The following is a 22,534-nucleotide window of genomic DNA, read 5'->3' as shown; positions in this document are numbered from 1 at the left end:
AATTTTCCTGTTTCAGCATTAACTCCGTCTTCTGTGAAAGTTAAGATCCAGTAGGCATCCTCAAATAATAATCCAGAAATAGGGGGAAAAATCCAGCAACTACACCGAGCCCAGGGGGTGGTTAGGCTTTCTTTACATTTTTTGGACTAGGACAGTACCTTCCATTTGCCAGATATTGCTAGAGTCCCTTTGGCAGTGAATTTGAAAGGCGCCTCCCCAGGCAAATGAAACCTCAAGTGCTCACCCCTTCCGAATGCATGGTATTCTATTCATAGGATGATTTGAATTCAAATTATCTTTGCAGAGCAGATGGTTGAAACTTCTTACAGTGTTTAAAAATCTCAGCTCCTATATTCTTTTAATAAAAGAGTACAAATCGACATCATTCCTTGAAGTTCCTGCAGGATTTTCTTCGTAAAGAGAGGAAAAATCACGGCAGTTTTTAAAACCTTCCGTCAAGTGGTTTCCCATTTAGAAAATAAAGTATGACAGGAAGTCTGTAGTGTCACATACCGAGATAAGTGGTAATTAAAATATTCCAAATCATACCATGAACTGATCCTACAGAAATTGTGCACTTCTGATGACACCGCAACACCAAGGATAAAACTGAGAAATGGTCCCAAACTTAGGGCGAGGACTAAATTTTGAGATTGTCATGAAGAAAGGGTGTTAACTACTATTTCAGGGAGACGATTTTTCTTGATCCATCGAAGACTTTTCCTTTGAGAAACTGTCATCAATGAGCAGCTTTGACCGCAACAAAGGACCGCTCACACTGAGACAGGTGCTCAAAGTTTCTACGCTAGGCTTTCAGGTACAGTAATACACACCATTTGTCACTTCAACGATAAATTTAGAGCACAAGTTGTTTAAGTAAAACCAGGAAACAAGCTTAATTTCCATCTGTATGCTGCAGTCATGAGATGCTGCTCTCGGAGAACGATTCCTGATGCAGACACTTGTAGATACAGAACTGAAATGTAAACTTTTGATTATTACCAAAGTAATTGTTTATGATGAAAAAGTAACACTGCTAAAGCTGAGACTTGAAGGAGAGGCACAATTAAATCCTCTTCGAGGAAAAAAAGCAGATCAGACCGACGAGCTACTTGGCTTCAGCTTCAACCATTAGGAGCGAAAGGAACAATGAAGAAACGCCATAAACTTTAGAAACTGAAGTGAAAAGGTATTAAGACGACACTGATTGAACGACAAAAAACCATTTTAGGTCACAAAAGATGATTTAAAATTGAAAATTTGTCAAATTTCAGATCGAGAACTGCTGGTGGCTATTTGCAATGTTTTCTCTTTGCAATGAAAATGAACACCCACGGTTGAGGTTAGGTTAGGTACAGCTTTTTTTTGAGACTTGATTCAAATTGAAAGTAAAAAAACAGAAACATGGTAGGTGTAATATATCAATAGCTTTGTAGTCGCTTTGAGAAGCACTTCAGAGAGGTTTCCACGAGAAATTTTCTTTCAAACTAAAGAAAATTGAGGAAAATTGCGAGCCAATCAAAAGCCGGGGAAGGCTGGTGGCACCGATGTGTTGCACCGGTGAAACCGATGCGAACGATGCACTCTGATGCTCCGCGGTCAGAGTTCTGCCCAAACGGCGCGTCATAGTCATTGTCTTATTCAGTGAATTTTGTTAAACGAGCTGTTTTAGTCCTGCAATTCCATTATTTCTGTTACTGTTATACTCATGTGGTTTTCACTGTAGAATAGCCATCGCATGACTGCGTCTGTTTTTTGTTTACAAATTATGGTTTGCATCACTAACTAGACCGCTAGACCGTTGCAGTAAGCTTTTTCTCTTTTAACTTAACTTAGAATTCCACTTAAATTATGTCAATTGTCGGAAGAGACCTTACATTCAAAGCTGAGAAACACATAAGATACCTCCTCAGATTTTTGGAGGTATGGCCGCATCATCTAGAACAACAAGATAGCTTGAGGTGAGTTCTGATACTGAATATCTGAATATCCAATTTAAAATGTCTTCCTGATTTATGCCAGAAGTCAAATATCCTTTGGACGGCAACCTGAAATTGCATCGTCCACAGTTCAACAGCCGGCTGATATTGAAGTCATGTGTTAGTCGGGTAGACAAGACTAGTCTAAAATGGAATGGATTAATGGCTGTGTCAATGAGATGACTGAAGTGATAGGCTCTTTTTTAGGTCAAATTATTAACTGGTTTTTTGCCAGGAAGAAGATGCTTTTAGCTAGTTGCTTTCTAGACCCTTGTAGGGCCTACCGTCCTGGTGCCGATTGCCTCATTGCCACAGCATTCCTATCTAGTAGCTTCATTCCATCTTAGTGTAGTCTTGTCTACCATACAAATACATTATTTCAGTTACTGGCCTGTAGTTGCGATACTTATGTAGATTATGAGACATTAGCATGCGTTTCGCATTACCGTTTAGTTTTGTTGAAAGACGCTCTGTTCAATGACATTGCCCGGCAGAGCTTGCAACCTACTGTCTGGATTATACCTGCCTTGTACGTGATGTTCTGGAGCAACTTGTGAGTAACCACCTATGTGCCTGTATGTATTGACTCTCCCTCTGTGCCATCCTTCCAATGAAAAGTCCAGAAAAGACCACTCCAGCGGTCTGGTTATTTAGACTATGTCAGCAAGACAAGACATAGTCTTATCTTAATCATGAATCATATCGTATGTTGATGTCTCATCATGCTGCTATAGACTTTCAACAATCGGCTTGCAGTTGAGCGTAGAAAATACTCAAAATAACTTCTTACAAAAATATTTACGAAGACTCATGGCTCCATCACACTTTGCGAGCAATCAAACTTTTAGGTGGGGCTTTAAAAAAATTCAATTACTGCAAAATAAAAAATTCCAACCAAAATAGCCCTCAAAGCCCTGTTTGTGCTAAATATCCCAGTCCCCTTATATCCAGTCTTAGATGATCAAACTTAAGTCACCTGGCCGGGCGTTGAACCCGAGACTTCTTAATCCCAGCGCCAGCTCCATAAGCACTACACCGCAGCTGAGGTGGACTAATTGACAAATTTTTTTTATTTGTCTCTCTGTTTACCAATTTTTAAGTGCTGTATGTATGAATCAGGACTTAAATATTATTAATTTAATGTAATTTGTCTATTTATTATCATTGAAGTACTGCGATTATGAGCCATCGAATAATGCATAAACCTATTTAGTGTGGATTTTAATATCATTAGGTATTATCTGATGAGTTGTCAATTTTTTATTTTGTTGCCGCATCAATAAAGTATCCACTTGACTGGGCCTGAATCTTTCTTTCTATGTTACTGATTCCTTTTTGTCTGTTTTAGATTAACGGTGGTATACTTCGCTGTTTCTGGACTTGATATGCTAAACGCCCTTGATCAAATCGATGCTGCAAGGAAGAAGGAAATCATTGATTGGGTCTATGCCCTTCAAGTTGAACCGTCCATGAATGGTTTGTCATTTTTCCTCCAGAAGTTCGAAGTAGGGCCATAATTTAATATGGACATTATTAGTGCTTCATCACAGTTTGAAAGTGACCCATCCTGATTTAGTCTAATAGTAGCATTGAAGAAGGTTATGCCATTAATATCGTCTGAATTGAATTTAAGATAATGACTCCAACGGAGCCATTCTGTTGAGTTGTCATGACCAATATTGTCTCCATAGGCTGTAGATAACAAGTCTGGGTTTAACGAGTTAGTTGTTGCTTTTTGCTCAAAGCTTCAAAGTTTGGGAACTGTTTAGCATGTGTGCAGAGTCTTCCAAGCCTCCATATTTTTTTGCACCTGCCCGCCGAATTTCCACAAAATTTCCCATTAACCTGTTTTTAAAAGGCCTTTTCTCATTTTCATGCGCATGGTCCGTTGGGGTGCGTGACTGAGCATTTTCTGCACCCCTGCTGTCCAGTTTTAAATCTGTGCCCCAAAGTTGTTCTTATCATACCCTCTTTTAAATTTAATTTATCAAGCAAAGCAAGATGCATAATTTTCCTCTGTCCAGTTTAATTGAGTAGTTAACACTCATGATGACAACTGGCCAAGTTGCTGAAAATCTGACTAGGTTTTAGTGACTCATGGACTGTGTGTGGTATGCCTTTATTTCAACTAAGTAGAAGGTGGTGTCAGAATTTTTAAGCTTCAAAAGCATTTTGATTGAAGCTTTCTTTCCTACATGCTTTGGAACTTCCCTTTTAACCGCAAGAATCGCTTGGGAGCTATTGGTACAAGTTTCTCCATTTCAACAGAAACACTTTGAAGCTACTAGTGCAAGTATCTCCATTTCAACTAACTACCGGCTTATTGAAGTGTATGAATAATTTTTGCTCTGTAAATTTGGGAAAGTCTTGAGAAAAGGCTTTTGAATTTTGTTATCCTGAAAATTTAATGAATTTGCTATAAGCGGAAAAAAATGCTCAAAAATTCATGAAAATGTTCTATCTGATGTAAAAAAGTTAAGGCTTTCCAAATCTTTCCTATCTTTACCAATGATGCTTAAGTTGACCTTATCTGTGTTCATTATACGGAGAGAAGAATAAATATGATTTCCTCTTTCCACATCCTCTATAGTTTGTCATGGTTTGTTCGGTTGAGAACTGAGATGGTAGCACCTACCTATCCTGAGAATATTTAATGAAGTTTTTCCTGCACCAAGGTCAAAGTTAACAAAAAATCAGCATTGAAGGTTTGGGTGTGATTCATCCTTTTTCTTCCATTTTTACTCTACAGATGGAGACATCAATTTATGCGGGTTTCAAAATGCACCTACTCTAAATATACAAGATACAGATGCACAAAATGCTGGACCTCTTCTCAAGAAATATCGATGTGCAAATGTTGCAATGGATTACTCAGCTCTAGCAATATTAGTTATTCTTGGCGATGATCTCTCAAGAGTTAACAAAAAAGCAGTTTTGGAGGGAGTGAAAGCCATGCAGCAAGATAATGGATGGTATGACTTTTTCTGTATCATACATTTTCTATACATTTCCTTCATTTATTAATAATTATAGTTTTAAAATGCTCTTTTTTCATCAGCCACTAATAAAATGTTTGACTCAATATTAATTTCCTCGAGAGCCTCTTGAGTTCAGCCACTGTTACTTATGCTCTTGGGCTAGCAAAAATGTGCAGCTTTCTAGTTTTGAATGTGACAACCTGCTCTTATTATTTTGGCTCGAGCTGTATCATACAATTCACGAGTTACAAAATAAACGGGGACCACCTTAGGAATTCATCCCCTTATTTCAAAAATTTGCCACTTGCGGCCGCAGCCCCGAGTTCCTCCCTTCATACCTGGCTCTGTTTGCGAGGCCATGGAACGCTTAAGTCCATTTAGGAATTACTGATTCTCAGTAAAAGTTAATAGGCTTTTTTTGGCCATCCCAAGAATATTGTATTACTAAATTATAGGCATAATGGCTTACACACCAACTCTGTCTGGACGACCCATGTGTGTCACTGCAATTCTACCGTGCTAAGGAAAAGCGTTATATGAGTCTTCAGATGTTTGCTAAATTTTCATTGTTAAACAACAAATGTTTAGAGAAACATCTAGATATTTTCAAAGAATTTTATCTCTTATTTAATCCACGGTAGGTATCTGAAAATAACAAGGAAAAATGTTTTTATCTTTCCTCAAAAATGAATGTTTCAGTAAGGGAAATTTGGCAACACTTAGACGTTCTTACAAATTTTTTCTGTAGCACAGTAGAACTGTGCATGATGGGCCCCTTATAAGCAAATGCGTCTTTATCTAGTCCTTCATTTTATGAATTTGACCCAAAATTGCAGACTCCTATCACACACATGCTCTGTTTGATGGACTTCTTCATTTATATTTAGCTATGAATGTAATTGATCAATTGCAGCTTTGCGTCGTGTGCCGTTGAAGGAGAATGTGACATGAGGTTCGTGTTCTGCGCTGTTGCTGTCTGTTATATTTTGAACGACTGGTCTGTGATAAACGTTGAAAAAATAGTCAATTATATTCGCGATAGTTTGGTAAGCATAAGAGCTGTTTAGTAATATGCTAACATAGAAGGGTATACTTATTTAATTGAAACTAATTCTGCAATCACTAATCTTATTTCTTGGAAATCTGTATAGTTCACCATTTTCTAAGAATTTATAACTTCTTTGGTGCAGGTGTTTTCTCGGGAGCTAGGTTTTTGTCCATGTAGGATAATATGCCGAAAATTTTCAGCTTATTTAATCACCAGATTGTTCCAAAAATTTCTCAATACTGTCATTCAATTTTTGAAAGGATTATTTCATGCCTTGTTGAACAGTTGGAGATGCCCAAAGGTCTAGAAAGTCAGGGACTGTGTACAGCAACCTGGAAAAGTAGGAAAATGTTTGTCTTGAAGTATGTAGATTTACATGAACACCCTCACTGAAAACTCACAATCTATAACTAAAAGAGGTACTGAGATTACACATTCTTGAATTAAAAAATAATCTTTAGGAAAATGTTTCATGAAGACTATTGAGGCAGTCTTCTCATGAGATGATGCAGTTAGTATTTCTCAAGTCTTCTTTAACTCGAAGCTGCTCCGGCTTGTGTTGAAAATACTTTTGCGTGTTGCATTGGAAATGATTAGAAGACATTATCCCAAGCATACAAGTATTTGCTTAATTTTTCAGAGTTATGAATATGGAATTGGCCAAGGTCCTGGTCAAGAAGCTCATGGTGGATCTACCTATTGTGCTGTAGCCTCTTTAGCACTACTGGACAAAGTGCACGAATGTTTCTCTCCTAAAGAGGTACCTATTCCATTATTCTAAGGACTGTCAGCGACTTAGATCTATGACCTAGATCCTGTTTCACAGTGCTCAGTTTCTTCAGCTAAGATTAGACTGAACAAAAAATTCTAACGTGAAAGAACAGATACATTCTTTCAAACGAGGGAATACAACATAGAAGGCAATTTTGGACTTAGGACAAAACTAATTCTTCAGTTTTCAAAGTGTTCCCTCACTAAATCTATAGATTTGTCTTACATGATGAATGTTGTGAAGCATACTCTCTATTTTCAATCTTCATACTTTGTTTTATTCAGATATTGATTACATCATACACATTAAAAGAAAATTCCTAGATTTGACCGAAGTATTACCTGTACTTTTTTCCATAGAGCAAACATTTTCAGTCGACATTGATACATTTTGATCAAAGTCGAACGAGGACCTGAAAGTTGCATCTTTTGTGACCGATTAGTATGTTGCGCACGTTTTCCATTAATGATGCAGCTTTTATAGACGACTCATCAAAATGGCTTTATGTGCTATGACCAGGATTGCTTTTCTATCTATAGAGGATAAATTGAAGCATTTTTAAGTTCTGACATGATTTTAATGTAATTGTATTGGTTCCAATTTTAGTCCTATATATTCTCTCTCTTTTCAATTTTAGAATTAAAATTAAAAGTCTCAAGTTATTTGAAGCTATCCTTTAACAGCTTAACTTACATTTTTCACCGACTTATCCCTCCTTTTAAATTTGTTACAGATTAGTATGTTGACTCGGTGGTGCCTTTTCCGGCAAGAATGCGGGTTTCATGGACGACCCAACAAGCCAGATGACACGTGTTACTCATTTTGGGTTGGTGCGTCACTAAAAGTAAGTCACTGAACTCCTCTGATTTTAGCGGCTCTGGTGCTTGCACTAGAGCTGCTATTCCGGACGGTCCCAGCTAGGGAGTATCAATGCAGCATGTTACATTGTAGAGACCGCGCGTTGGTTGATGGGAATCGGCGCCATTTTCGGCTATGTTCCTTGTCATGACTTTATTTTATTGCATACTGTTTTATTGTTAGTCAATGCTATGTTGTGTATTGTATTTTTGGAATCATGGTGATACAGTCAACAATTCAAAACTTGTTTGTGCTTTTATCTCGTGATGGAAAAAATGTACTTTACGTTCAAAATTTGAAATTTGAATTTTAAAGTTTTCGCGGTTAAGGAAGCTTTAACCACTGGTTGGAGCCTCCTAGTCATATTACTTGATATCAGCTGATAGCAAACAAAGGTTACCAGGGAAACCGTAAACGTCTAACAACTATCGTGGCCATTGGGGCGATTCGACAGTTTGAATCGTTTTCGTTGATTGAATCGACAGTTGTCGGATTGTACATCAATGACAAAATGTGTCTAGGCCCTCATTCTTGACTACAACTACTGCCCCCAGAGCCGCTCTCCGACGCCAATGCGTTGGAGCTTCCTGCTTGTTTCCTCTTTGAGGCAATTGAAATTACTCTGAACCCATATCATTAACTTACTGATTGTTCATTAAAAGGTGTAAAAGTTGTATTTTATTATATTGTAGTTACAGTAATGGTCAGAATACTCAGTATTCTACTCAACTCTATGTTCGACAAAGGATTCTGACTCGACAGTTATCCTCTAAATGCTTCAAGACGGACACCTTAAATGTCCTCGAACAGAATGAAATTTTGCCAGAAAGCACTGCACCAATTATCAAAGATTTACTGTTTACTCGCTTCTCACGGAGAATGTCAGGAAAAGTGTTTTTGCGACTCCACTGTGAGATTTTTTGGGTCAGTAGAGGTATTGACTTCTGATGTCCTGTTTTAAATCGAACATATCCTATGAGTTTCTATATGGAATTATAAGGGAATAATTTACTTTCATAAAAAACTGGAGAGAATGAAATGTTGAATAATCAAATAGTTGTGTAACTGTTCCCCCAAAAAATATAGCCTCACCTAATAGTGTAACTTTTTTTTTTGAAGATTCTGAAAAGTAGTTTCTAAAATATGTTGTTTCTTTTTTCTTTATCGAGTTGTATCATGGCACTCACATTTCCTTTTTCGCCCGACGTGAATTTTTTGGCTGTCAACTTAACACACTATGGCCATTTCGGCTGTATCAACCATCATCAGATGAATTATAAAAAATTTATAACGAAAATAAGAATGAACGGAAGTTTTGCGCCGCGCCAATGGAGATAGTGCACTGTTTTAGCTTCCGTTCACAAGTTTTGTAATTCACCTGATGATGGTTAATACAGCCAAAATGGCCACAGTGTGTTAAGTTGACAATCGAAAAATTCACATTGGGCGAAAAAGGAAATGTGAGTACCTAGTTTCTAAAATATGTGGTCTCTAGTGTGAATTACTAAAAGCTCTTGAATATTGATGTGGAGATTATTAAACTCAAATATTTGACTGTAGGATTTTAAGATTTTTGCTCCTACTTAATTTTTAAAAAGAAACAATGAGAAGAAAAAACCAAAAGAAATCGGACTACCTTTTTCTAATAGAATTCTCAGACGGCCAAAGAAAAATCTTGCAATATTCTAGGAATTAGTGATGGTTAGTCGTTTCTCATCCATATGAAGAGGAACTAAGAATTTGTAATATCATTAACCTAAGATGAATGGTTCTCTAGATCTAGATCCACCATGTATATTTTTTTTATAGGTTACACTTTTATCCACTGAATCATCCTGGTGGATTTGTAGCAGTAAGGTTTTCTCTCTATCAGTCTTACTGTTTTTTCAAAAGAGCCACTCTTGTGTTTTTTAATTTTCTTTTATCCTAGATATGAGCATTTTCATAATTTTCTCACTTACTTTTTTTTCGTACCTCAGATTTTAGGGGCTTTTGATCTCATGAATGTTGAAGAAAATAGAAATTTTATCTTAAGCACTCAAGATTTAGTTGTAGGCGGGTTTTCAAAATGGATGGACTCTGGACCAGACCCTCTACATTCTTGCTTAGGTAAACATATAACTCATGCCCTAGATTCTAAATCCTTCAATTTTAACTATGCAGCGTTTCTACAGGTTTGGAGAACCAGGAATGGGCCTGTTGCAAACTTTTGCCAGAGCAAAAATAAGTGTTGTTACCCATAGAAAGTGTCTCAAAAATAATGATGAGTGCATCAGCAAAGTCTGAAATGCACTCCTTACTTCACAATTTGTGTAAGTAATTTGCGTTTTTTCGAATTTCCCACTTCAAAAACGATACCACGGCACAGGTAAACATTTCGTTAGAGGAGTTATTCCATCCAACCCCTGCTCACAAGGATACTACACAATATTCAACATAGCCGACGCCAATCCGCCAAAACTCATGTGACGGGACGATGATTCTAACCACCTGACAACAATGGGCAAGTTTACATTCACATTTTTCTCGTGTTGTTAGATATCCGCCTTGATTGACCTCATGCTCTCCTCAACTTGCGTCGGCCATGTTGAGCAGGAATTGAATGGAACGACTCTTCTAATGAAATGTTCACCTGTGCTGTAGTATACTTTTTGAAGCAGGGAGCTCGAAAAAATGCAAATTTCTAATGCAAATTGTGAAGTTAGAATGCATCTCAGAGTTTCCCGATGCGCTCATCATGATTTTTGAGACATTAACTGTAAGGAACAACTCTTATGTTTGCTCTAGCAAAAGTTTGCAACAGGCCCATTGTCAGGAAATCCCCTCTGATCAGGGAAATTGGGGGAAAGCTTTGGAAGTTTATGAGCAAAGATTGGAAATTTGAAACATCTATAAGCTTGAAATTCAAAAAGAGAAGCATTAATGCTGCCCAACCAATCTATTACTGTCTAAGTTTGGTTCAGGATTCAGTGCTCTAAGTTATGCACTAAATAGTGAATAGAGGAATTGAATCGGGACGTGCAAAAACCGCTATTGTCTATTCTTCCAGTCTTAAGTCTTTTTGAGTTCATAATACTTTTAAAGAGTTCATACAACTATAAAAGTGATGGAAGGACTTGTTTTGGGATTAAGGAAACCTGAAAACGAGTTTTAACGCCACTTTAGTGGTTGCAGCCAACTCCAAAAAGTATTAAGAACTCAAAAAACTTAAGACTGGAAAAATGAACATTAGCGGTTATTGCACATCCCGACTTAATTATTAATCCTAGGGAAAATCCTTTAAAAGTTATTTTCATCAGGGAATTGCAATTTTAGCCTATTAAATTGTTAAAACCCTGGAAAAAAAGAGCACATGCATCTTTCATTTGGCGTGAGGTTAATGCATGAAAGACTCATTCATTTTTAGTCCTGCAAATTGTCCCCGTGAAAAGACGGATCATTTTGATCAGAGGAAATCTCGAAAAATCAGAGAATATTTTCCACCAAGTCTGGAGACACTGTGATATGAGATTAATATGAGAGTAAAAGAAATAATGACTCAATAAATAAAAAAAAAGTGTTAGGTATATTTGCTCTACCAGGAGGGTTTTGGATCTGCGGGGTTTTTTTTGGAGCTTTTTAACGAGACTGATGGGCGTTTTGCTAAAAAAAAAAAAAAAAAAAAACAGTTCTTTCTAGGTGATTCAATTTTTCATGTCATCAGCTATTATAATTATTTAATTCAATTCTTATGAGGGAATTCCACCACTATGCCTTCAAAATCGATTGATCAGAAGCCAAATTGTTGCACATCAACTAATCATTTTGTCGAACGATTTGGGGAGGCATTACTGTAAGGTCCCCCTGTCAGCAAAATTAACTTTAATAGTCTTGAAATCAAAATTGTTGTCTCTGTAACTTCAAAGCCATTTAAGGTACTTTTCTTTTCCACATCCTCAAATTACCCTCTTTTTCAGGTTTATGCAGTCTCAGTCTAATGAAAGTCGAGCGTCTTCTAGAAATTCATCCTGCTTTGAACGTCACTCAAAGGGCACATAACCATTTACAAAAACTTCATGCTAGCGGGAGGAGTTGACAGTAATATCTCTGTAAGTTAGGAATCATACTTTCATTTTTATTTTCCTGTAATTCGGCTCTATTTTGACAGTCTTTTTTTCTCCCTAAATAATTGAATGGTAATTTTTGTAGACTTCCTCGATGTCATCATTAATCAAAACCACTAATTTAATATTATTCATTTTTTTAGAAATTTTTTCTTCTACCTTTTTGGCTCACTGTTTCTGCGAGTATTGATTTTAATAATTAATTTTGTGTCAAGCTTAAGAATCGCTGCTCAGTATCTCTCAGGGACTTTTGATACCTCTCAAAACTGGCCTGTTTTTTCTGTTTTACTCTTTTCCATAATTCCCTTGTTACTCCTTATAATTATCTCACTTACAAACAATACTTTTGCCCGCCTTATTTTTATTAAATTTTCAATAGCAAATTAAACGTTTCAAGCCACTAAACACACTAGAGATGTGACTACCATAAATTGTATCAGAATCCACGTTGGTATTGCTGAAATTTAACAACCCTTGAGTGCTATTTGAGAAGGTTTTAGTAGGTATGTAATAGACTACAAATTTTTTACTCATTTTTCAGTTGCTGTTGTAATTTTTTAAAGTGAGCCATTGCATCTGAGAATGTTTCAATTTTTCTTTAAACTTGCTAATGAGAGAAAAGTGCAAAACTAGAAAATCTTTTCTGCATCATGCAAACCTCATAGCGATAGTAATTACTTATCTCTTAGAGAACGTTTTCCCGCAAACAGGTCTTCACTGCGCAGAGAAACTGCTATCGAATAGCTTCTTCTATATTCTTAAAAAAGAGAGTACTCAATGTTCTTGTTAAAAAATGGAGGATCTTCCAAGTTATATGTAATATATTCTATTAGAGGTTGTTATTACCAATCACTCTGACTGTATGTACCTGTTAGTCCAGTCAATATAGGATTTATGATTAAAAGTTTTAGGCTTAATCAGGTTAGGTAATTGTGATTCTCAGGTAAAATTGGTCGCAGAATCCGAAGTTCTGGTTTCCTGAAAGATTTTCTGTGCATTAACTCAGGATACTCAGAAAACAATGGATAATTGCGCTTTTCCGTGATTTTTTCAAAGCATCTCTATTCTAGTGCAAGATATTGCCAAAATAGTTTCAATATTTATGATAATAACATTTCCTTAAAAGTGATGCTTAAAAATTTTATTTTAGGCCCAAAAGAACCAGCGCCATAGCAAGGAGAAGCTCAAAAAAAGCGGAAAATTGCGCTTTTCCATCGTTTTTTGACTTAGCTTCATCCCCATACAAGACATTCAAGAAGCAATGATTTTTAATTTTAAAGCTCACAAATTTTTACACTAAATTATTGCTCAAAATTATATCATAGGTCTAATATCAGTGGTATTAGAGTGGTGGAAAGCTCAGAAAATGTCCAGCAAATCCCACTCTCCCCCCCCTATTTTGGAATATCCTTTTTCTAGTGCAATGTATCATAAAAGTAGTTGTTTTCAAAATTGAAGTTGGTAAAATTCTACCTTTGAATGATACCTAAAATCATACCATAGGTTTAATGGTACTGGCACTAGAATGGTGGAAAGATGTGTTAAGCTCTGTATTAATCTTAAAAATTGCATTTTAGAAAATAATAGAAGCAGATCAAATCAAAAGAATCAAATAAATGATTTATTCAATCAACAATTTTATCAAAGCCCTTCCGATCATCAGCCAAATAAATTAACAATGGTTTACACCAAATATTCGAATCTGGTCGTTAAAATTTAATCAATTGACACAGTAAAGGACTTAAATCAACAATGAACAGATGTTTTGGTTTTTCCCAAAGTAGTGCAGTTTTGCCAAAGGTGTATGTTCAGAATAATCATAACATTTGTTTTAAAAAAATTCAGTTTATTGTATTTATATTAATTTTTTCACTTTTTGTTTTTTTCTGTTTCCTCTAATTTTTTCAAACATGTCTTACCAAGATTTCTGGAGATTCCAATTAGATTTTAAGTTTCTCCAAGAGATTTTTTTTACTTTCAGTATGCTGTTCTTATATTTTTGAACATTGATTGGTGGGTCTTTTGTCTCTCAATGTCTAGTGGTCCTCTAACCAATTGCTGCATTTCCATAATTTATCAAGCTGACTGCACCATGACCCTTAAAAAGTTAAATTTTGTAATAGAGTAAGCCAAAAAGATGTAAGATTTGATAGTGTGACTAAAAATAAAATGTGTGAAGGTGAGGAGGGACAATGTTAGAGTAGACAGAAATGTGTCTTTATCACAGAGTATCGGCTTGAGTTTATCGTCTTTCACACTTTATCAGAAAGGTTTACGCTTTTCACGCTAAGTTTAATAGTCTTCAAAGTGAAGAATGTAACTGTATCTGCAAGCTTAAATATCTTTTTTTTAAAGTATGTATCTTAAAATTATCTCTGGAGTCTCTTCTATATCAATTTCAATATAACGGGTAAATTCATGTCTGCATTTTTTATGCTATGCTATTCGACTAGTTCACTGGCAAAAGCAGTGACAATATATGCGCTAAATACTGCTACTGACATTGTATGATTTATCCTTAACATTTATTACTCTTTGATATGTAAGAATGCTTCGTTGTGCTCTCTCTCATCTCATATATTTCTCATCAAGAAGTTGCCATGCAAGATGAAAAATAAAATTATGCACAGCAATTTGCGGAAAGCAGCTGTTTCATGACGAATTAAATTCTTTTAAAATTGAGTCAAGTAAATTCTCAACAACATGTTGATTTATTAATAAGGAGCAATGACAAAAAAGTGCCTTTTGCACCATTCATTTGTTTGGAAAATGTTACCTCATTTTTTTACAAGGGGGTAATTAAAAAACATTCATTACGCTGCCTCTCTGTTCAAGACAGCAGTAGAAATTTTCTGGAAGCACAGTGGAGGAAGATCAAATAGAATTTGCAGATTCTGATTACCTCCAAGTTTTTGTCTATTCTTTTCTATTCTTGTTGCCCTCACTTGATGAAGTAACAAAAAAAGAAGCTCAGAGGGTTTGTATCTCTTATCGACAGTGAAACTAAAAATCTCTGGTGTAGTGTCACATTATTTTTTTGGATTGCACTTATTTTTCTGTATATATTTGCATTCAGACATAAAAGTTTTTTATACAGAGAAGGTACATACATCACTTTTTTGATTTGCCTTGATAAAAAAAATTCTCATTATTTTGGGACAGGGTTGCCTTCAGACTTTCTTGCGCTATCTCAGCAAGGTATCTTTCTGAGAGTAGAAGTGAAAGTCTGGAGACTGTCCTGTGCTGCTGATAGAACCAATGGAAAGAGCACATACTTATCTTCCTGATTTAATGATACTCCTGTTGCTCCATACATCATCTCTTATCAAGGAAATCTTGTGCTCGAATGAACTTTTTCTCTCTATCATAAAAATATTTTGTGTAATATTTTAAAGAAAATTAACCGGTATTAATTTTATGAAATTTATATTATTTTAGGTATGCGATGAGAAATCACAGAAAAAATCACAAATTAAAGACCGTTGAATTTTTATCGCAAATCAAATGAGATAAGAAATTGTAACGTCACTAACTGACATGCAGGGTTTCCAAGTTTCACTGCCGATATAATCATCGAAAAACCGGGAGAAAGATATCAGGGTCCTAGCCTGTTAATATGTGAAGCTGGACAATTACGCAACAAGTTCAGAAATGAAGGATGTTTTAGACAAGCCTGGTCTTAATTGTTAGATGTTCATCAATACGAGAGTCATCTTTAAATGTAAAGCCATTAAACTAAATCTTATCCTTACGATTTTGTTAATGCCTGAACAAGGCTCAATTCAAATGTTGACTCCAAAATATCACAGCTTAAATTTAGGGATGCAGAAAGTTCTTAATTTTGCAGCACTAATCTGTTGAGAAAGTAGTGGTTGGAGCTGTTGCTGATCAGAAAACATATGAATGTCACCGTATGTGCTCAGTAGGAAGAGTTCGTTTTTTCTATTTTCACCAAATTTTTGTTCTAAAATAGTGTTCTTAAGCTAGAATAATTACTGCAAAACTCTTGATAGTAAAGAAATTTCTGCACCTCTACTTGAATGTGTCATTATTAATAACCAAACTAAAAATACACTAAACAGTAAATAAAACCTTAAAAATGAAAATACAAGAACTTAGGAAGAGAATATTCAAGCCCTAACTAGAGCAGCCCCCTCTTTTCATGAGGTTTGTTTCTTTTTACAATAATGATTTTTGTTTCTTATCACTAAAGAATTTACGCGAGTTTCATCTTTGATTTTTCAACTTATCACCTAAAAAAGTTGCATTATTTATGCACATTCTGAAAGACTGAGCCTGAATTTCGTTGGCCATTGTCGACCACTAGGTGCAAAATCTGATCTCTAAATTTGACTCAAAGTCGATTACTTGTTTTTCTAAACTCGAGCTGTGCACAAGTTGAGCTTTTTAACAGCAGGTTTGAGCCATTTTTAGTTCCTTAATGGTGCAAACCATTGATCAGCTATGGAATAACAAAGTCGACATTGCTCAACTTGCGGTAGACTATAAACCTGCCAACAAAATGTGGGCCCCAGTCAGAGTATGTTTCTACTACTACTTCCCTGTTTTTATTACTCTTTTCTGTATTTCAAAACACTAATAATGCAAATATGAACCCTTACTTACGACTAAAATATTACAGAGCAAAGAATGAGTTAAGTTAGCCACTACAGAATTGAGACCACAGAAAATGTTGAAGGGCTTCCTAAGGTAATGAGTCTAGAAATTAAATTGATCATAAAATGTAATAATTGAACTAATGACACCACCAATCCCTAATTTTAGCATGCATAAGTGTATTTGGAAGGGAGTCATTTGATTAGCAAATTCAGTTTTTCTGAAATGTATTTTACTTAAACTATCTATTTTGAAATGTGTTAAGCGTTGAGGATTTTATCTACGAGATAGCCAAGCATAAAAATTATGGTAGCAGGGTGGAGCAAGCATTCAAGCATGATTTGATACTTTATATTATCTTTGAATAAGTGGTACAATACATGACTTAGTTAAAGAAACACGAATTAAAGGCACTTTCATCAAAATTAAATCGAATGTGAAATAGAGCTTACATTGACTAGGATTCCTTCTTTAATTATTTTTGCATAGCAAATTCATATATCTGTATCTCCCCTCTTTTTACAAGCAAGGAGCAATTGATTAAAAGGTTCAGGGCAAGAAGGTGCGCAAGAAGGCGCCAGTTTGTGTGATCTCTAAAAGCGAAATTACACAGAATCTATATAGCACCAAAAATCTATATTAATAAAAATCGATTAGAAACTGTATTTTTGCGCTTAATTTAATATAGTTAAGACTGAAATTTGCTTTGCTTTTGAATTGGGATATGCTTCTCAACTTTAGAGAAAACATCCTTAATCTTATTCAATACATTGGAAGTGCAAATTCAATCGCTTTTGTGTTTGCTTTTGTAAATAAACAATTTTTCATATGTACTGTCTAGAAAGAAATGTATGTATTTAAAAGAAATTTTGAATTTTAATCTATAGGTCTGGGAAGGATATTTTACACAATTTTCCAAGTAGTGCTGATTTGTGCATGAAAATCATTTAAATCCCCCCCCCCCCGTGTCAATTCAACAATTGAAGAATATGAAGCTGTCTTTAGAATTGGAACAATGTTCTGAGCTAATCTTAACCAAAAAAATACTCATGAAGAAAGCTCATTAGCAGGTAAACCTGTCAGCCCAATGGAAGTTTTGCTCTGCCCGAGACTAAATTTTGCCTGGTGTTCCTAAATTTGTAAACAATTAGGTGCACACATCCGACACATAGCAAGGGTCATTTCATACCTCATACCTCATGTAGGTATGACCTATTTTTTAATGTAAATATAAGAGGTCGTACCTACATTTTATTCATACTGAATTTTTTCGTTAAAATCAATATTTAGAAGTGCCAATCAATCCTTGAAGTATCAAAGAAAAATATTTAATGGAAAAAAATATTTTCTCTGCAGTAACCTACAAGATAAACTTAAGAAAATGATCAACCGACCCCAATCACTTATGAATCATAGATAACAGTGAACCTTGACTGCTAAACCCTTGTTACATGATCCAAATTCAATGAAAAGCCAAATAAATCAAAATATTTGGTAGCAGAAGCTTACTGTAAAAAAATCGAACTTTTCCGGAAAAGTCAAGTGTCGAGAGCAGTAGAAGAAATGTCTTGTAACATTCCTTTTTGCCCTTCTACGTGTACGTAATCACTGTAAGTGTTCAAGTTGTGTGCCATGTTCCTTATCAAAGTTTCCTAGGAAAAAAATTTCAAGCAGGAATTTCTAAGAACGACAAAGTTCTCTCTGCAATTCTTTCTTTCGAGATTGTCCATCCCTAAAAATTGCACTTGAAAAATTTCAGGCATAGCTCCCGCCCAGTTAAAATTGGCATCTTTTATGACAAATGCTCTTGGTTCATCGCCAAGTTGCTCATATACTTGATTTACAAGCGTTCGTTTTTGTTAAAAAATTTGCCTTGAATTTTAAACAATGCATATTCAATTCCAATTTAGTTATTTTCCAGCAGAATAATAACATAAGAATAAAATAAAAATCATTTGGATCTTGTAAACTAAATGTATGTCTATACTCTAGTGGGAGCTTCATAGTGATTATGAGCTCTCATACAGATGAGAACTTTTGCCAAAGTATAGACAGAATTTTTCTGTTTAATTTAATCCGCATACACAAACAAATTCCATAGAATTATAATTCAAGTACAAAAACTAGATAAGTATTGAAAAATATAGTCATTTCCCAATGCCCTTTTACGTTCAAGAACACGGGTTAATATTTTGTATTTAATGAATGTTCATATATCCTACATATCTATATACTCAAAATTGCATAAATATTTGAGTTTAAAAATCTCAGCGTTAATATCGCTTATCTAAAAATATTGCATTGATATAACAATCCAGATTTTGACAGATTTTTTGCTCATAAAATACGAGCAACTATCATACGGCAGGGGATTTATGTGAATACTTGATAGGTAAAAAGATTGTTCTAGTAATTGATTGCCTAATTGAGTCTACAAATATCGATTGATTAATACTGCCTAGCAATTATATACTGAAGTTATAAATAATTGATAATGGAGACCAACTGGTGATCTTCCAATCATACTGAGGGAACGAGTATTACCGTCAGTGCAATTTATTTTGATAACCGTTCGTCTTCCAGTATTATTATGGAATTTCATCCTCTGCAAGCAAACCATAAACTGTAAAGTTTGCAAATATTCCTAAACGCTCACGGCAGGAACCTCACCAAGTCTAACATTTTGTTATTCCTTGTGATGCTATCGTACGATCTCCAGTGATAATTTTTTCATAGTCATGTTTCCATTAATTCATTCAAAAGTCTGAAAATTAAAACAAAAGATATTGGAAATTTGTCAAAATCATCGTGTGTAACATATGACCCTGCCACAAAATACTTCAAAAATTGCAGAAAACAGACTGTAAAATGTTAATTTTATAAAAAATTGTAACTTCAGAACTTACAAAATATATTGAAAACATGACACGTTTCAGGGAGCCCGGTCCTCTTCTACAGCGAAAATTCTAAATATTTTTTCCCTTTTGATTTGGAATCCTTGCCAAAGAAGGTAGAAATCTTCCCTAAACCCTTTTAAATTTGAATTTCTATTTCAAATTTAAATCATGCTTCATATTTATTTTTTTTATCAGTTTTGCCGGCAAACGCAAGGCTTTTACAGGGCTTCAAAATAGTTAATAGTCAAGGGAAAAATGGTACCCAAAATACATTGGGATTTCATTATCGACTCAAATCTTTCTACTTTGTCACAAATTTTTTTTCATCGTAGGTTCTCATGAGCCTCAGACACTGATTGAGTTCAGAACTAGTAGAGCAAAGATTTCTGGAAATAAAAGTTATCGTGTCAATTTTAGAATCATAAATTGAACTTATTCTACTTTCTCTATGTATATTAGTAGATTCTTGGTGGAAAATATCTTGGAATTTTTGTCATTTAAGCTTGGTCTTCAGACTCCCTCAAAACATTTTCAAAACATCCTTTCTTAAAAATTCAGCAATAAAGTGAACGTTTTATCTGTTTAAATTTTACAATAGATTTTATAGGTTCTTACACTGGACGCTTACTTAAATACATGTTGTTCCAGGCTTGCCAAAGCATGCTTTCAGGAAGCTTTGCTAATGGACCTAAGCCTTTTTCACTCTTCAGCTAATCCATGTTCCATTGAACTTGCATTTTGCTTATTATTTACTTGAGAGTCCTGCGAACTGTTAATGTGACAACAGTAGAAAAATTTAGCATAAATGTATTGCTTTTACTATACTTACTGCTAGTTAAGAACGTGTCGAATAAAATGATGATAAGAAAGGAAAAGAAAAGCAGTGACTAAGAGTAGTGACACTTTACTATTGGTATCATTCAAGCTGGAACTATTATTTTTTTTCAGTTTGTCTTTTGGATCATCTAAACATGTAAACTCGCAGCATTCGGCACCAGTGACAAATTTTAAACATTTCTGAAAATTGAAAAGAACATAATTCATTAATTTTTCTTCAAAAATTAAAGTATCTGATGTTTTATGCATGCAAACAATGAAAGTCTATTGAAAGTACACTTCACCTCTAGATTTTTCTTGATTCAAGCAGAACAAGCACGAATTTATTAAATATGAATTTTTTGAAAAAACTTTATAATCGATTCACAATTATTATATCTCTGGAGTCAGGGATAATTGAAGATGAGGGCTGGGCCCTCGTCAACAAGAAAATAACTGTCATTTGTAAGTCTTTTTAAAAACATTCATAGTTAATGTGAGGGGCTTGGAGGGCAAGGTGTTTAAGTGCAGTTTTTGAAAAATTGAGGTATTCTTGAACTCAACTAAAAAAAGTTAGAAAGTACTTATATCCTGTGAATAATTCACAATTAAAATTCAACTTTAAAGCATCAAAAGTGAGTTTAAACTTCTTTTCAGCCATAGGGCTCCTTATAATTTTGAAACTTTAAAAACATATTTCTTGAATTAGCAAAAATTTCACTTATGTGGTTGTCCTCCAAGCCCCTCATGTGAGGCAAATTTCTACAGGCAAATAAAAACTATGAGACTTACATAAGGTGGACCAGGACAAAATATAGTCTTGCACCACATAGGTTCATTGTGGTAACAGACACATAGAGAACAAACATTTGGTCCAGGCACGTACAAAAATCCATGTGATATCACATTTCCTTGAAAATCTGTGCAATTTTCCTCAGCACCATCTGTTGGGAGGAAAATTCAAAATGAAACGTGGACTTTTAATTCTTTCTTCTTTACAAAGAAGTACCTATGCAAACTTGGTATGTTACCCATCCTATCAATACTCTTAAAAAACTGTCTCACTTTTTACACCATCTCACTTTGAAGAAGGAACTCTTAAAGTCTAAAATCAGTTACTTAAAAGAAACTGTTTTCAAGAAGAGGGAAATTTCATGGAAAAGAAGCTAAAGAAAATAATCACCTACGTAGGAAACCCTCTTTTGAAAAAATGAAAATTTACATAATTTTTTCACAATTCTGAAATAAATTTTATCCTGTGATGAACCCTAAAGTTTTCAAAGAAATTGTGCAAATTTTAAGTGCGATAAAATCATTCAATTTCTTGCAAAAACTTTACAAATTTTTACTGTTATTTGTTTGATAAATACAAAAGGATGTAATTGGACATTAAATTTTAATTTTTATTACATGATTAATACAAGAGGGCTAAATTGGACACGAAATTGAAAAATGTCAACATTTTTACTTTAAATGACTGAGAAAAATTTCCTGTAAAACCAGGGAATTTTGAGTGTTTTACCTACATAAGATTCGACCCCTCTTGAGTTTTATGTTTTAATCTTGTCCCAGTTATTTCCAATTTTTTATGATAGTCACTGCTAAACCTAAAGGGCAACTTTGAAGGTGCACCCACCCATAGGTAAGTACACCTATACTTACGCTTCAATCATAATTAAAATAAGAATAACTAATGACACATACCTAATTAAATCTTTTAGGACAACGCATGTAAATTTTTTGAAAAATGTATTTAGCACCTAAATTAACTTCACCCAGCTATTCTCCATTTGTTGTTGTAGGAATGTACCTCCCTTATCAAGCAATACCTACTTACTTACCGAATGAAGTGTAGGACCAAATTCATCCCCCAGATACTTAAATGAGGATGGGCTAATGGCAGAGTTAGATTTTATCAATATACCCTCAAGCTTAATAAGACCATTCATAAATCATGTCAATGCTAGAAATTCTGTCCTGAGCTATCAGCACAGGTTATTCGGAACAGTAAACATCCCTTCCAAGAAGGTAATGCTCAAAATAGCCAGATTACCTACAGCACAACTAGGTGAGAAAGGTTCTTACCTGCATTGTGGAGAAGTAGCAACAGAAATACACTCATTCCTAATAATATTCTAATTCTAATCAGGTTCATGCTGAATGATTTGCTTAGTTATCACTGGTTAAACATGGAGTCACAGAGTTTTTCTTTCGTGGAAAATTTTATGCACAGCATCCATTGGAACAAGAAACACGACCCATGGCTATTTTATGCTGCATTTCAAACACGGTGCGCGCGCGCAAACGGAGGGATGATACACCGTTGCCAAGATGTAGATTATAATATTCATTTTCTTGCAAAGATGCAAACACATAGTTAGCAATTTTTTTTAAAAGGAATGTGGCAATGCTAAAATGACGTATCGGCACCACTACGGCTATGCGGTAAAATGAGAAAAGCAAAGG

The 22,534-nt window shown here is 34.9% G+C and overlaps 2 protein-coding genes across 3 annotated transcripts; one reads left to right on the top strand and one right to left on the bottom strand.

The window, feature by feature from the left end:
- The first annotated feature begins 1,605 nt into the window (after positions 1 to 1,605).
- Positions 1,606 to 16,818, top strand: betaggt-I (geranylgeranyl transferase type-1 subunit beta). Of its 2 annotated transcripts, XM_072295971.1 has the most exons (9): positions 1,606 to 1,961; positions 3,328 to 3,455; positions 4,729 to 4,951; positions 5,871 to 6,003; positions 6,646 to 6,765; positions 7,511 to 7,621; positions 9,615 to 9,744; positions 11,592 to 11,723; positions 15,177 to 16,818. In XM_072295971.1, the coding sequence occupies exons 1-8, from the start codon at positions 1,852 to 1,854 to the stop codon at positions 11,708 to 11,710; spliced, it is 1,074 nt and encodes a 357-aa protein (XP_072152072.1). In that variant the 5' UTR covers positions 1,606 to 1,851; the 3' UTR covers positions 11,711 to 11,723; positions 15,177 to 16,818. The 2 variants fall into 2 exon arrangements, with proteins under 2 accessions (XP_072152072.1, XP_018896441.1); XM_019040896.2 differs by lacking the exon at positions 15,177 to 16,818 and having other exon boundaries at positions 1,607 to 1,961; positions 11,592 to 13,718.
- A 2,037-nt stretch (positions 16,819 to 18,855) lies between these two features.
- LOC109030103 (uncharacterized) lies at positions 18,856 to 22,366 on the bottom strand. The gene is made up of 4 exons (XM_019040897.2): positions 22,154 to 22,366; positions 20,861 to 21,012; positions 20,082 to 20,269; positions 18,856 to 19,119 (listed from the first exon to the last, which is right to left on the bottom strand). Exons 1-3 carry the CDS (start codon positions 22,221 to 22,223, stop codon positions 20,084 to 20,086), a joined length of 408 nt encoding a protein of 135 aa, XP_018896442.1. The 5' UTR covers positions 22,224 to 22,366; the 3' UTR covers positions 18,856 to 19,119; positions 20,082 to 20,083.
- Between the last annotated feature and the right edge of the window lie 168 nt (positions 22,367 to 22,534).

Source organism: Bemisia tabaci, chromosome 2, assembly GCF_918797505.1.
Source record: "Bemisia tabaci chromosome 2, PGI_BMITA_v3".
NCBI classification, from domain to species: Eukaryota; Metazoa; Arthropoda; class Insecta; order Hemiptera; family Aleyrodidae; genus Bemisia; species Bemisia tabaci.
Note: the sequence above shows the minus strand (reverse complement) of the source record. Positions and strands in the feature narration are given on the sequence as shown.